The 15670-nt window shown below is 36.2% G+C and overlaps 1 protein-coding gene across 3 annotated transcripts in view; it reads right to left on the bottom strand.

Annotated features, from left to right (window-relative positions):
* Window positions 1-319: 319 nt before the first annotated feature.
* LOC107654831 (cytospin-A-like) overlaps window positions 320-15670 on the bottom strand; it is a 16388-nt gene continuing 1037 nt past the window's right edge. Inside the window, exons 2-12 of one of the 3 annotated variants that reach the window (XM_016442083.1) lie at window positions 14546-14607; window positions 12669-13025; window positions 10609-10682; window positions 5889-6235; window positions 4701-4785; window positions 4511-4577; window positions 4296-4374; window positions 4087-4192; window positions 1291-1407; window positions 1143-1202; window positions 320-651 (exon numbers count right to left, since the gene is read on the bottom strand). In XM_016442083.1, the coding sequence (XP_016297569.1) occupies window positions 529-651; window positions 1143-1202; window positions 1291-1407; window positions 4087-4192; window positions 4296-4374; window positions 4511-4577; window positions 4701-4785; window positions 5889-6235; window positions 10609-10682; window positions 12669-13025; window positions 14546-14585 (1455 nt within the window). In that variant the 5' untranslated portion in view covers window positions 14586-14607 and the 3' untranslated portion in view covers window positions 320-528. The remainder of the gene's footprint in view (window positions 652-1142; window positions 1203-1290; window positions 1408-4086; window positions 4193-4295; window positions 4375-4510; window positions 4578-4700; window positions 4786-5888; window positions 6236-10608; window positions 10683-12668; window positions 13026-14545; window positions 14608-15670) is intronic. The other 2 variants (XM_016442084.1, XM_016442086.1) reach the window with 2 other exon arrangements.

Below are 15670 nucleotides of genomic sequence, written 5' to 3'. Positions count from 1 at the left end.
GAAAAAAGCAAATAATTTGTTGTTTGTGAGAAGTCAGAATAAGTTAGGGTGACCATACGTGCCATTTTCCCAGGACGCGTCCTGGCCAGGATTTCTATATTGCCTAAAATATCTAGGTTTTGGCTTTGTTTGCGTGTGCAGACTGATCGGTGTATGACATCAAAATACCTCGAGAGCATTTTGAAAGCATAAGAAACTGTCTGTATGGTATTTTGATGTCATACACCGATCGGTCTGCACACGCAAACAAAGCCAAAACCTAGATATTTTAGGCAATATAGAAATCCTGGCCAGGACGCGTCCTAGGAAAATGGCATGTATGGTCACCCTAGAATAAGTGGAAGTGTTAGCAGGCCATGCTAACCAGCAAAACCTTATCTAGTCTCTAATACAAACCTCTTAGTTATTAAAAACAGATCAACAGCTAAAGATGAACTTTCAGGCCCACTTTAAGGTTACTTGAAGTTGTGTACTCCCCTCAGAGCACATACTGATGCTGTGGTGGAATTTTGAAAGCGTTCGTGATCACTATAAATGATCAGGACGTGTATATTCACGGTCTTGCATCTCAAAATGGCGACAGATGCTCTCTACGTATTCCAGAACTCTGTGCCAGTCTGGTGCTTCATCTATTAGCATCTCCTCCACCGTCTGAGGAACCACAAAGAAACATTAGTCAGAAATTAACAACCACACAAAATCATACTAATATTCATATTTGCAACATTTCCATGAATTGTGTTTGAGTTATTTTTTGATTCACAATTGTGTCATCATGTTCACGATTGTTATCATGTTCAGTCAATCATGTCTGAGGCATTTACATATCCATTCAGTCATGTTTGAGTAATTCTCATGTTCAGCCAATCATTTCGGAGCCAATACATATCATATATCAATCATATAAGTTATTCACATATCTATTCAATCATGATTGAGTCATTTTCACATCTGGCCTGTCAAGTTTCTCATTCTCATCTGATCCGATAGCTGACATATTCTTTTCTTTGTTTTTTCAAGCTGGAACTAATTAATAGTGCATTGGTTGATTTGTTTGGTGGTGGAATCAGGGTGTAGTAATCAAATGATTGAGTTATGAAATTGAATACAACTGTTTAGAAAAAAAATTCAAGTTCACTCACCAGTGATGCAGAGATTCCAAAACCTTCTCCAGTTTGGAATGCTAGAGTGAGATTCTCTTTCTGTGGATAAGATCATCATCAACATCATCATAACAACCCTAATGTTAATATGTTTGTATGCAAGCCATGTGTATGAAGTGTGTATTACCTTATTCTCTGGACTGAGTTTGTCATATGGTATGTGAGAGGGGAGGTAACTGTGGTAAATCGCACAAAAGGCCAAACCATCCACCCAGCAACTGCTGAAATTAGTGATCTCAATATTCTGAGAGAAAGACAGGAGGCATCAAAATTTAGTTATGTATTTATACGTTTATTTGAATAGGGACAATACAATAAACATAATTCCAGTCAAAGACTGGAAAAACATGCACTGCACATAGAGATTATAGCTGACGCTAATTTGCATCTTATGTCCCTAGAAAGGCTTTTCTAAAAAATTAATACATATATAAATAACCAAAATAATTATAATAAAATAACTATCTGTAGCCTACCAAAACAAACAAACAAACAAACAAAAAACGAATGTAACAAATCCTTCATACAATATCCTCATACATTACAAACAGAATACAGAACAACCACATGCCCAAGTTTTATAGACTCTTCCAGTCCTAATAAATAACTAGTAAGGAAGCATATTAAAATATAAATATGCGTACAGGTCTGGTTTATTTTGAGCCAACGCTTAACCGTCAATGTAAAAGACTTTATATCATGTATCACTTTAAACTCATTTGGCAACATATTCCAAAGTTGGGATCCCTTTACAGAAAATGCTCTTCGCCCTTGTGATGTTCTACAAAACCCAATCCTACAATTTCCAACCTCTGTGCTCCTAGTGGTTCGGCCTATATCATCGTGTCTCTTTATCATATAACAGAAGGTGCCTTATTACGCAAGCATTTAAAAATCAATTTCACGTATGATAAATTTTTTAAATTCATAAAACTAAGCATATGCCATTTCTTTAAAATATGACAGTGATGCCATTGATTTGGCTTTTTATCCACTATTTTTAAAGCCTGATTATACAGCATCTCAATTATTCTAATTAAAGAGTCAGTAGTTTGAGACCACACTGTAATACAATATGAGATACAAAATCATTGTATGCAGGAAGGAACAGATGAGCTGCCTCAGTCGTAATGTAATGCCTAATAAGTTTAAAACAATTTAAGTTAATCTTAACTCTTTTTGAAAGTCTTTTTATATGTTTGTCAAATTCAAATTGTGAATCCAAAACTACTCCTAAAAAACTAACTTCATTTACATCTACTTTCTATTAGAAAAACACATAAAAGCAGTATTCTTAACATTTAATGTAAATAAGAGAAAATAGAGACAGGCAGATATTCTACATATATCTATTCTACATAGTCCAATTTTATTGTATCATTTTTTTCTGGCCAAGAACCACCCACTTAGACAGGAAGAGACTGGGGGATTGACATACATTTTCTTCTGCTGTTTGGTTGTATCTCAAATAGTTTGTACCACAGTAATATACCTGCATAGAAAAAGGTGATTTAAATAATGGTGTGGCAGTCTTCATGAATGGTTGTACAGACAAAAATAATCAGCCGAATCAAATATAATAAATGCAGAAGCAAAAAAAGTCCCTATTATTTCACAGATATAATTTAAAAGCACAACAGAATATACATATGCACCAGTTTAAAATGTTTTTGAAAGAAGTCTTTTATGTTCACCGAGGCTGCATGTATTTGATCAAAAATACAGTAAAACAGTAATATTGTGAAACATTTTACTATTTAATTTTTACTATTTATTTTACTATTTAACTGTTTTCTATTTTAATTCATTTTCAAATGTAATTTATTCCTGTGATGGCAAAGCTGAATTTTCAGCAGCCATTACTCCAGTCTTCAGTGTCATGTCATCCTTCAGAAATCGTGCTGCTTAATATTTGTGTGGAAATCATGATACATTTTTCCCCCCAGGATTCTTTGATCAATAGAAAGTTCAAAAGAATGGCATTTATTTAAAATATAATTTTTTTAACATTATAAATGTCTTTACTGTGACTTTTCATTCATTTAATGCAGCGGTTCTTAATCCTGGTCCTCGCGACCCCCCGCTCTGCACATTTTGTATGTTTCTCTTATCGCTTCAGAGGTTTGTTCCATTCGACCTTAAGTGCCCTGTGATGTCCACTTCAGGAGCAGGCAGCGGTGTAGCGGTGCAGCGGTGTAGCGTAAATCCGTGTTCTAAAGTGAAGTAAACTTCAGCTGATTTCCCATGTGCAGGGAGTAGAGAGCAGTGAACACTGTGTAGGAACCATGTCAGAGCTCTCTTCTAACAAGCTGGTGATTTAAATCAAGTGTGTTAAACAAGAGAGACATGCAAAATATGCAGAGCTGGGGGGGTCGCGAGGACCAGGATTAAGAACCGCTGATGAAAGTGAAGTGACATGTGGTTCCTGCTGGACATGAGACTCGAACCCACAACCTTCAGGTTACAAGTCTGACTCTCTAACCATTAGGCCACGATTGATTTAATGCATCTTTGCTGAATAAATACAAAAATTCTAAAAATAAATATACTAATTTTGCTACATAAATGATACATTTCTTTACAAAAATTGTACTGACTCCAAACTTGTACATCTAGTTGACTTGCTATTAAGTGCCTCAAAAAAAAAAAGTGAACTTTGGGAAATTCAGTATTTGTTGCTTCAACCCAGTAACTTATAAACACAATTTCCAGGCTTCCTTTTGCAGACTGGTAAAAAAACTCCTGTGTCAGACTAGAGCTTTCCAGAAAAAGTGCTTTTCAGTTGTGTGTACAATGTGCATCAAACAGTCAGTGAAAGGATTGTAGGTGGTCCATGCTGTTTGAGGCTGAGACTAGGGGGTGTGTGGCTGGCTGCCAAGTTTGATCTGTCAGCTGTTTAGTTTAGTTTGGTTGAATTCAGTACCTTGTATCCCTGAGTTCTGCCTTGACACCAGCAAAGCAGGGAGTTCCACCTGGAGCTGCCATGAAGCCTCAGCGACCTGAGTCCTGATGGGAAATCCTCCTGTGTCCTGATGGGAAAGGAGATGGATGTCAGTTCTCCATTCTTTGACAATCATTATAATATTTCTCATGAACGAACAGTGGAAAAAGAGGTAACAATGTTTGATTCACCTTGTCCTGTTGATCTTATTTGTCACATCTAAAACTGAAGAGTTGCATGTCTGTAGGACTGATTTCTCCACTTTCTTATCTGTTGGACATGCATAGACACGCACACAGAATAAATCATTTGTGCCCGTATGAGTCTGGTATGCTAGCAAAGGAACAAATATTCAATGAAATCTAGTCAACGGGATATTGTGCAAATGAAACTCCTGTTTACTCACCTCTACTGGAGATGGTCTTGTTGCTCTGTTGGTCTAAACTTGCTGTTTGAGCCTTGCTCTGAGAAGTCTGAAATTATTAGACACTGTTTACTGATATTTACTGTTAAATATTTCAGATACATAATGATAAAAATTCAAAAACTAAAGACTGAAAATAGCAAAAAAGGAAAATTTGACCTTTTTTACTCACAGATTCTGTTGTCATAGTAACTGAGGGTAGGGAAGTCCCATTTACAACAACATCAGGGTAATCTGAGGGCAGTCGACACAGGCTCCTGCAAAATGATGGAATGCTCCATGAATGTAACATAGGTCACACTGTCTCTTTGACAGACTGTGGGCTGTAAACAATGAATCATTTAGAATCACTAAACAATGTTCTATATGGGACAAATCATATATGTGAGGCATGCAACAAATGTGATTCACAATGATTTTTTGATGGAACTCACTGAATGAACACAAACATGAATCAGACTGAATCGGAATCCATTCTTTGATTCCGTTGGGAATTGAGAATACTTCAGATTCCAAAGGTGGGAATCTATTCCATTCAGACGAATTGACTTGACTCTAACAAGTTCAGACGAGACAGGTCCGTTACCTTGATTTCCAAACTATACATGTCCCAGATAAGCCTTAAGAGCTAGTAGAGGATTTTGATTCACATTATTGATTTGAATCTTTTGATTTAGATCTCCAAAAAACTGATTTATTCTGTGACTGTTCCACAATTACATCAGTAGGTAGCAATGAGTAAGAATCTGTTTGAGTACTGAGTGATTCATTCAATAATTCACTCAACAGATTCATTCCAGTTTTTTAACCGAAACACCATCCAAGCACTAATTTAAAATATAGAGGAGAGGCAGCTAAAAGATATAGACATTTGTACTGTTAATCATAATATTGTAAAGTATATTGTTAACACTTTACAATAAGGTTACTGTACTTTGTTAACATTAGTTAACTACACATGCAAACATGAATTAACAATGAACACATTAACCTTCATGTTACTTTTAACATTCACTAATAAATTCTTAAAATCAAAAGATGTATCTGTTAATATTATTTAATGGACCTTATCTGATATGAACTGACAATGATGAGATGCATTTGTATTGACTAACGTTAACAAAGATCAGTAAATAAATACTGTAACAAATATTTTGCACATTGTTAGTTAATGCATTAACTAAAGTCAACCAAGTCAACTAGTTATTGTAAAGTATTACCAGTATACTTTATATTAAATATTTATATTGTACATTTATTCAATCTCAAAACTTGAGCCTTTGTAAGTATAAGATTCATTTTTGGCAATTTTTGACATAACTGGATAACTTTACCTTTTGACATAACTGGATAACTTTACCTTAACCTCTCTGTAGTACCAGAGATGTGCATTTCTCTTTTTCCCTTCATCTCATCTGTCCACAGCTGATCTTGTTTCTCTAGGCCCCTCATCACCGGCGCCCCCTGGTGGCTGTCTGTGACCTGCTTCAGTTTCTGCTTGCTTTGCTCCAACTCAACTCTGAGGCTCTCCAATTGACTTTCGAACTCCTGGCGACCCTGCAAGGCATTGGCTAGCTGTGTGTCCATGTCCTGCCTGGCTGCTCTTAAAGTATTTTGCTCTTCCTCAGCTTCTGCCCTCAGTCTGTCTGACACCACTAGCGCCACCTTCAGGTCAGACTGGAATTGCTGCCACTCCTCACGTTCTGCCTACAGAAAGAGATAACAATAATAGAGTTATATTAATCGGTATGTCATAATTTTAAATATTATATATATAATTCAATGGTTAAAATAAATTGTTATAAATAATTAAAATATTGCTTTATAAAATGTTTTATAATGAAATAAAAACATACAATATATTAAAAAATTGATATCATATTTGATAGGAACATTGCTGTTCACACATGCCAAAAAACCTGTTCCTCGAGGTATCTTTACTCTATTACAAAATACACAGTATTACTAGGAGGAAGTGGCTTTCTGGTCTTTGAGAGCAGAGCAGTTGACTGAGGATATGAATGTTTTCCTCTTGGATAGTGTTGTAACTCAGCTGTGAGTCAATGAGGTGAAAAGGTTTGTTGTGAATCTCACCGCTATGGTGATCATACTGTGCTGCTGTCCACCTCTCACTGTTTGCTAAACACACACTTACACACAATATGCTTACATTAAACTCCACTCTTAGAAATCTGAGCTTGTTCTGCACGTCTCAGCAAGATCAGTAACGAGTCCTCTTTCAAAGACATGAAAAGTATCCTGTACTATTTACTTGCAGTGGTCCAGGGCCATTTCATATTTATACACACACACACACACTTAGGAATCTTCCTCCGCTTGCAGCCTTGAGCATGTCCTGGCGATAAAGTGATTTCTCAATAGTTAGACGTCAAGAAATACAAGAGTGATTCCCTAGAATGATAGCACATATGTAAAACACACACAACTTAGTTTCATAATCACAATCTAAAAACACCATGACCGATCTTTCTTTCTCTCTCTTTCATCATCTATTTCATTTCATGCCTCTCTCTTTCATTAGAACTGACTGAAACTCTGTTGATTCTGCCAAAGAGAGAAAATGACTCAAATAAAGACAAACAACTGACTTATCAAAGTGAGTCATTATTGTGCAAATCTTCACAATAACCAAAAAAACAAAACAAAACAAAAAAACAGACAGAAAAATATGAGTACAATAAGCAGGCAAAGTCATTTAGGACAAAAGATGCCAAAGTGGGGGGAAATTCAAAAGAAATTCTAAAAAAAAAATAAAAGAAATTAGAATTAGATGAAAAGGGTGGAGAACTACTAATTACTATATGTACAAATGTTGAGAAAGAGACATAAGACCAGTTGGAAGACTGCCAATTATTGAGCTATTATTTTGTGGGGGAAAAAAATAAAAGAAATTATACATTAAATAAAAATACTGGTATGTTAACTTCAACCAAAGTTATACAATTACATTCTATAATGATTATTTTTAATAGTTTTACAATGTAAGCATTAAAGTATGAAAATACATTGATACTATACGCATGTTACTGTAGGCCAGACGTTTCTACCTTAGCCTGAAAAAGGTTGTAGTCCCTAGCTGTGTCTAAACAAATAACACTGAAGGAGGATGGAAATAGAGTAGGAGGAGAGAGAGAGAGCAGGGAAAGTCTCAGGACCCTCTTCATCACTCTGTAGCCTCCAGACCCCAGCTGAAGTTGATTATTGCAAGAATACACAACATTACACTTTCTCTGACACACATAAGAGTCTATCTGATATAGGAACACAGACATTGGGAGGTATTTAGGTATTTTTGTGCTCTCTAAAATGTGTAATGTGTTTAAAAAATGTGTTTTAAATTTTAAACCCTTATAAAATATTTGGCAAAGCACAATGTAAAATTGTTGACTGCACATTTAGTGTAGCAGCATAGCTTTGTATAATTTTGTAAATAGTATTTTATGCACTACAACTACTATTTTTAAAATATTTAATATAACTTATTGATGTTACAATTTAAATTTCAATCCAATATTATATTTCTTGCTTCTGAAATTCACTGAAGAATACACTACATGTCTTATCATATCTGAACAGATTTCAAAACACTAGGCATCATACATCTGCTGATTTTGTAAATGGCTACACAAAAAAAAAATAAAAAAATGGACATATACACTAAACAAATGAGAATCAGACATTCAAGTTGTTCAGAACAACAAACTCAGGCACAAACATGCAGCTTGTTGCAAGGAGACGCATGGCAAATGAAAACAATGTTTTCTAAAATCAGCTCAAAATATCAAACATATTTGATATCCTCAGACTGGACGGAATCAGTCAGAAGCTAAAAAAGAGTGTGTCTCAAACTGTCTCTGAATTTGTTCTCTGCAACTAGCATCAGGGCAAAAGTTGTGTAGTGTATTCCAGCCCTTATAGGAAATGAAAAGACTAATGAATATTAGTTAAGAAAACACATCCTCAATGACTTCATAATAAGAACGGTCTGTCACAGGAGGGATTTCCAATCATTTTCCCTTATGATGCAAAAAAAAGAAGCTTTTCCTATTAGCCTGTTTAATTCCTGAAGCATTTGCCCTGAAAGGACACTTCATTTTATTGATGAATAAGAACTGAGTGAAACAGCATTAACACATGTTGGCAATCATCCAACCTTGTTAAAGTCATTAAATTCTGTCTTTCTCTTGCTCACACTCACAGCTTTCCAGTCATCCAGACAGGACAGAAAATGACCCTACCTCTCTCTCTCTCTCTGGACAGTGGTGATGTTTTAGACATCAGCTCAATGACTCAAAGGATTTCTAAGGAAGTACCACACCCATGATGATAAGAAGTTGTTGCTCTTTTTTGGGGGGCCTTCGTACATTGTGTGTGGGCCTGGATAGAGTGTAACTCTCTCACCCTACTTGACAAGCCCTCGCACACATACACACTACATTATCGCTACACTCTACTACACACACAGAAAAGCGCCCACAGACAAGTGCGTCTGACACAATGGCCTAATACATTGGTTAAAGCTTTTTCCAGTGAACCCAAAGTCAGCGTGTGACTCCTGCATTCAGCGCAGTCCATCTGGAACTGATCCACCAGCTTCTTACGGTTATAATGTGTGCGTGTAAGATTGAAACAAAAACTGCAGATGAAGGGACCCACCACCACCCATCAGACACACACAAGTTAATTTTTCTTTAAAGATTATGAGGGCACATGATATGCACAGATAAATAATTTATAATAAACATGGCAACATTCCATAAAAAATAAGAGTTGTGGATTTTGATTTGGTGACATTAAAAAGATCAGAACTGGTCCTCTGACTGAGCCTGGTTTCTCCCAAGGTTTTTTCTCCATTTCTGTCACCTGAAGGAGTTTGGGTTCCTTGCCACTGTGACCTTTGTCTTGCTTACTTGGGGTCTAAAAGGCACTTAATATTCAGCAATATTATTTAACTGCACTGACACTACTGGACGAGAACAAAACTTAAACTAAATTGTGCTGAATAATTACACTATTGTCTTGTTTCATTTCATGAATGAACTTTAGACAGTTATTGAAGTGAACTGAACCAACACTGAACTGACTCGAGCTGAATAATTATATTATTGTCTTGCCACAATTTGGATTTGTCTCATTTTTGAAGTTTGCATAATTGATTCTGTTAAATTCCTGTGTAATACTGTAAAGCTGCTTTGAAATAATCTCGGAAAAAGCGCTATAAAATAAAGGTGACTTGACTCGTCCTATTATTAATTTGGTTCAGCTAAGTTCATGTAAGTGTGATTAGTGGCTGAGTTGAATGGTAAAGTTATGTCCACATACAGAAGGCTGGGTAAGAACACATACTCACTCTGTTGTTTGGTCAGTGAGTCGTTACATGCGGACTTCTGCTGTCATAGTGGCCAAACAAAAAAGTTTTGTTCTTGCAAGAGCTGAACAGAATTCCCCACATCCCCCTCAGTTATCTCCCGTTCACTCCCTGTTTCCATCTGCATCTCAAACACTCCTACTTCTGCAAGCCTTACACCCTGTACAGCTACTTTTAGACCAGAGGACTGTCCTCCTGTTTAAATGTTTCTATAACTAATTTGAATCTTTCTCTTTCTTTCATACTAAATCTATCTATTCAGAAATCTATGCAAGGGATAATGATTTTCTTTACTGTCCCTCTCTTTATCAGTTTTTCTCTTTTCTGCCCCCTCCCTCTCTTCCTCTCCTCATTCCTGTCAAAAATAGATTTCTTGAGACTACCAGTTTAGGCCCATGTTAGCAGAACCATAACATAAACACACACGCTCACAAAAACAATGTCCATTCCTCAGCTAGGTCAGGAAAGTAGTCATTTGTAGGATTGCATGTCCCATAAGCCTTTGCTGAAGCTGACAGGCTGTTATCAGACAATCCTTGACCTGCACCTCTGGGAACAATGTGACTTCCTGTTGCATTTTCCTCTGTCTTCAAAAGAGCAAATTATAGAAACCAAAGTGTCAAGCACAAACTGAGTGTCAGGGTTTGGAGCAGCTGAGAGTATGCTACAAAAAGAAGCAAGTGTGATTCACCTGAATCTTTTCTTTAAAGCTTCTCAATTCCTCCTTCATCTTTTCCCTCTCCACCAGAAAACATTTTAACAGATCTGAAAAACATAAAAAAGTGATTCTCATTATTAATCACATTATAAATGATAGAAGTATTTGCTAAGCACATGATAAAGCAATAAACCACTAAAGGAAGTGTGTTACATTAAGTTTACCACAGTGGTAAAACCACTCCAATGCATGACCTTAAATGGTTTATTGCCTTTATAAAACCACAGCAACAGCAATATGATAAAAGTGATACAAATGTTTAATAAACAATCTACATTTGTGAATAAAAATCTATAAAGGTATTAGCGGTTTTCAAGATGATTTTCTTCATATAAGTGGCAACCCAACAAAGAAAATAAACAAAAATGCAAATGAATGAGCCAAATATAAGTATGCATGCTTATTTGGTTAACTGCATTTTATTATTTGCATTTAGCATTTTTTCCTCCTCGCTGTTCATGATCAGAACAGACCAGCGACACTAGTTGAGACCCACAAGTGAACATACAGTAATACATTTAGAATGTTATTACTTCCTCAACATGTTTAAGAGTGTATGCAGTTTGTGTAAATATGTGCATGCTTTAATTAAAGGGGTCATATCGAATCTTTTTTCGAGTCATTTCGTTCATTTTAGCAAAATATAATTAAAATGTTACGTGTTACTTCCCTAACTCGTCTGCTACTGATGCAAACGTTCATCAGACTACAAACAATACAAAACTATAATGCTATAAGAAACAGAAAAGATTAATTCATTGTTTACCGTGGTCTTCAGTCTATGATTAGCTCACCTCAAAGAGAATTGATTAGTTCATCTCTCAAGTCTTTCGAATCGTTCGTTTTTTTGTCATGTGACGTGACAGCATTGGATAGGGAAATTAGTTAATTAACAAACTTCCTTACAAACGGGTGCATAGTTATTATTGTGAAACTAGGCCTAAAACAATGACATTGGAGAATCAAACTCAGTATACACCTTTTTAATAAAACATACTCGCCCGGCATAGGTTAAGCTTATGGGGCTGTCACGTGATGAACGAATGACTCGAAAAACCCGAAGACTCGAAACAGGTAAACTACTTGACTAATTCCAGTATAGAAGCTATAGGATGTTGCGCATGCATGACTGAACAAATCACTCCCTGAGACGATTTGTTCTTCCTGAGTCACATTAAAGATTCGTTCAAAATGAATGAATCGTTCAAGAATGACCCATCACTAGTTGCTGCCACCGCTGCCGCCATGTTGTGAAGACGCTGTGTGTTTCTTTGCGAAAGCGAAAATACTTTGTTTGGTCTTCCAAAAGAGGACACGACTAGAAATCAGTGGTTAAGTTTTATTTACAACACTGTTCCAGAACAGTTCAACTCAAATATTCAGATGTGTGCAGCGCATTTTATGGAGGACTGTTTCCTGATCCTGGTGGAGTAGACTACAATTCCGGTGTTCTGACAAATAATGCTGACTCACAACCTGTAAGTACGTTTTCATAATTCAAACGCGAGTTTTGAGCAGTGTAGAGTAACGCTTGCTGTTTGTCATTTCTCCGATCACAAATGCAGACAGGGTTTTGTGTTTACGCGGCGCGATGCAACGCAACGCGTAAAAAGACAGTATAAGTCATTATAATCCGTAATTATGTCCCCACTGGATGCAACAAATGCCTCGTTTATAATGGGTTTTAAATTTTTTGTCACACCGGGACACGGCATCACAGTATGGTAAAGGGCGTAATATTTCCGTCACATGCTTGAGGTATTTGGTCAATCACAACGCACTGGATAGCTGGCCAATCAGAGCATATCTCGCTTTTTCAGAACGATGAGCTTTGTAAAAATCGACACGTTTCAGAAAGGGGGGGGCGTAGAGGAGAAACAATAATGTACGTATGTGGAAAATAATGTGTTTTTTTAACCTTAAACCGCATAAACACATTTCATTACACCAAATACACAAAATAATGTTCTTTTTAGCAACATCATATGACCCCTTTAATGAATGAGTGGACACAGCATGACTGCCTGACTCACCGTTCAGTATGTATGTGGATTCTTCTTTGTTGTTGAGCTGCAGTGTGTTTAAACACTCCTGTAGGAGTTTTGCGTCCACTTCTGTGTTTCCATTCACATACACACCTGAAGGATGAGACACCTGCCTAGGTGATTCTGTCATCTTGAATCCATCCTCAGCCTCCATCGCAAGCCCTGTCCTGCAGTCCAACAATTGCTCATCATTCTGACTGGTGGAACTCAGAGTGTCTTGAGCCGTTTCAGGGATGGCTGTGCTTGTATAGTTGGAAATGGACACCAGCTGAGTGGTTGATGAGCAGGTAGAAATAAGACTATTCGGCGAGGCAGGAGGTGTTTCATACGTGTCCGCAGCAGTGCCTGCAGAGAGACAGAGGTGGAGCTCTCAGAACTGATAGATGTTCCTTTATATAAAACATTTCCTGACATGATAACTTGTGTGCGTAGATTAGTGTGTCACAGAAATGAAACTTTATTTCCGTTATTCAAGGGATGTTCCGAATGTGGTTAATATTCATGATTTCAGGGGACAAGAAGACACTGTCTGGATACAGAATTATATGACTACCAATTAAAATGCATTTTTAAATAATAATAATAATAATAGAAATAAATAAATAATATGAATTCTTCTTTATATATTAAATTACATATAATATATCCTTTATCATTCTGCCCCTATTTTAAGTGCATCTTTTACGAACATTTCTTTTCTTTTCCTTCTCAGATCAGTCAACTTAGTAAGAATTCTGTATGAAGGACATAATAACTAGATTTTAAGTACAATTTTCAGATTATTTTGAGAGACTATGGAACCTCTTTGCATTTAGTATTTCTACCATGCTTGTCTTTGTTTTTTGCTATTCCCTTAAACGGTTAGTTCACCTAAAAATGAAAATTCTGTCATTAATTACTCACCCTCATGTCGTTCCAAACCCGTAAGACCTCCGTTCATCTTCGGAACACAAATTAAGATATTTTTGATGCATTCTGACAGCTCTCTCACCCTCCCATAGACAGCAAGGGTACTACCACAATCAACGTCCAGAAACGTACCAAGGAAATCGGTAATTAATGACAGAATTTTCATTTTTGGGTGAACTATCCCTTTAAGCTCTGTAAAACCCATCATCAAACAATGTTGTATATAAATCCCCTTATTATGTTGCAATAAAAAAAAAGAAAATCAATTTATTTTTCATATTCCATTGGCAAATTTTGCCACATATCAACTTACAAATTTGTCTGTTCTTCACACAAAGCTATTGTATAGCTTTAGAATACTTAGTGCACAAGTCATATGGACTAAATATATGACACTTGCACCATGTACAGAAGTAAGTCATACAGATTTGGAATGTCATGAGGGTGAGTAAATGGGTAATTTGGGTGAACTAATCATTTGAGAAAAGTTTTTAGTTTTCTAAAAAAAGGCAGGTTTCACTATTTGTTTTTTTTTGTTTTTTTAAACCAACAGGAACAGATTTGATTGAATGTGTGTGAGTGTGGGGGTGTTCTCCATTAAGAAGCCTTTGTTGTCTCCATGGGTGGGAAATGTTTGCTGAGTCAGTGAGTCTGAGGGCTCTGGACACCACCAATAACGGAAGAATTTACAATACAGTATTCCAATAATGACTCTCGCTCGAATACGTTTAATAACTCTCCTGCAGTTCTTTCTTTTTCAATATTCAACATACACATACCTGGAATCTACTCTTCACACAGCACTCTTTTCTTTCTTTATTTTTTTATGTCTATATATCTCTCTCTGTCTCTGCTGTTATTTTTTCTCTTGTGAAAAATCCCTTTGTATGTCCCTGCGCCTTGGGGGGTATATAAAGCACTGAATATCTGTGTGTTTGCTGTCAAAAGCTAGTTACCTGCAGATCCATGTTGTTCTTTTCCAGAGTTATTCCCCATGTTACCAACAGCTTGTTTCACTCTATAGATGTCAAAAAAATCATACACATAGTTTATTCGCACACATGTGGTCAATGTCCAACTTTTCATCCAATATCCAAACACAGTGGTGTTGTCAAAACTACATATCAATAACTCTAAAGATAAAAGATAAAAAGATTTTGTATTAGTATCTCTGCTCATACTGAGTTCACATATATTCAGAAAGCTCTCCACCAATGGTAGGGAAATTTGAATGAGGTTTGTGGTAAGGTTTGCATGAAAATGCAAAAGCCCATGGACACTGCTAAACTTACACTGCAGTGAGAGTGAGAAGGAGCACATAGATTAGGGAAGACCAGGGAGTGTTGTAACACATTTTGTTTAGATGTCATTTCAAAATAATTAAAATATAGAATATAAAATTGGGTCTTGTATGGAAGAGATAGACTGACAATCTGTTTGACTCATTAATATTCACAGTTTTTTACTGGTCGTCATAACATAAAGACTACTGATAAATGGCACCATTTGGTTGGTACCAGATAGCACACATACGTCTTCAAGATGTCTGTTAAAGATCGCTTCATTTGGAAAGCATCTGCTGTGTACAAACATCAGATAGATGTCTTTAAGATGTCAGTTTTACATACATTCATTAAATCTTAAACATCTTAAAGACATTTTCTAAACGTCTATTTGACATCTGATAGGAAATGTCCTATAGCAATACGTCTTGCAGATGTAAATGCAGACATCAAATAGACGTCTCCGTGATGTACGTGTGCTATCAGGGAAGAACAGCACCCAACAATGCCATTACATCACTGTATGTTGAACAGGTAAAGTAAATTGTATTGTTTGCATAATAACTTTTCATTGCCATTCAGTCTGAAGTGAACAATGCATAGGATTTTTAACTTAGCAGTCAGAGAGAACCAAAACAAACATGGAATTAAATTTGCTACCATGTTGATCCCAATAGAACTTAGCATAAATTTTAAGCATTACTCTTATTAATATCGATACTACTACTACTAACAATTATAATAACGTTTCTCAGTTCATCATACAATATAACGTTTTTTTTTTTTTTTTTTTTTTTT

Source organism: Sinocyclocheilus anshuiensis, unplaced genomic scaffold (assembly GCF_001515605.1).
Source record: "Sinocyclocheilus anshuiensis isolate Anshui unplaced genomic scaffold, SAMN03320099.WGS_v1.1 scaffold335, whole genome shotgun sequence".
Classification (NCBI taxonomy): Eukaryota; Metazoa; Chordata; class Actinopteri; order Cypriniformes; family Cyprinidae; genus Sinocyclocheilus; species Sinocyclocheilus anshuiensis.
This window is presented reverse-complemented; position numbering and strand designations above follow the sequence as displayed.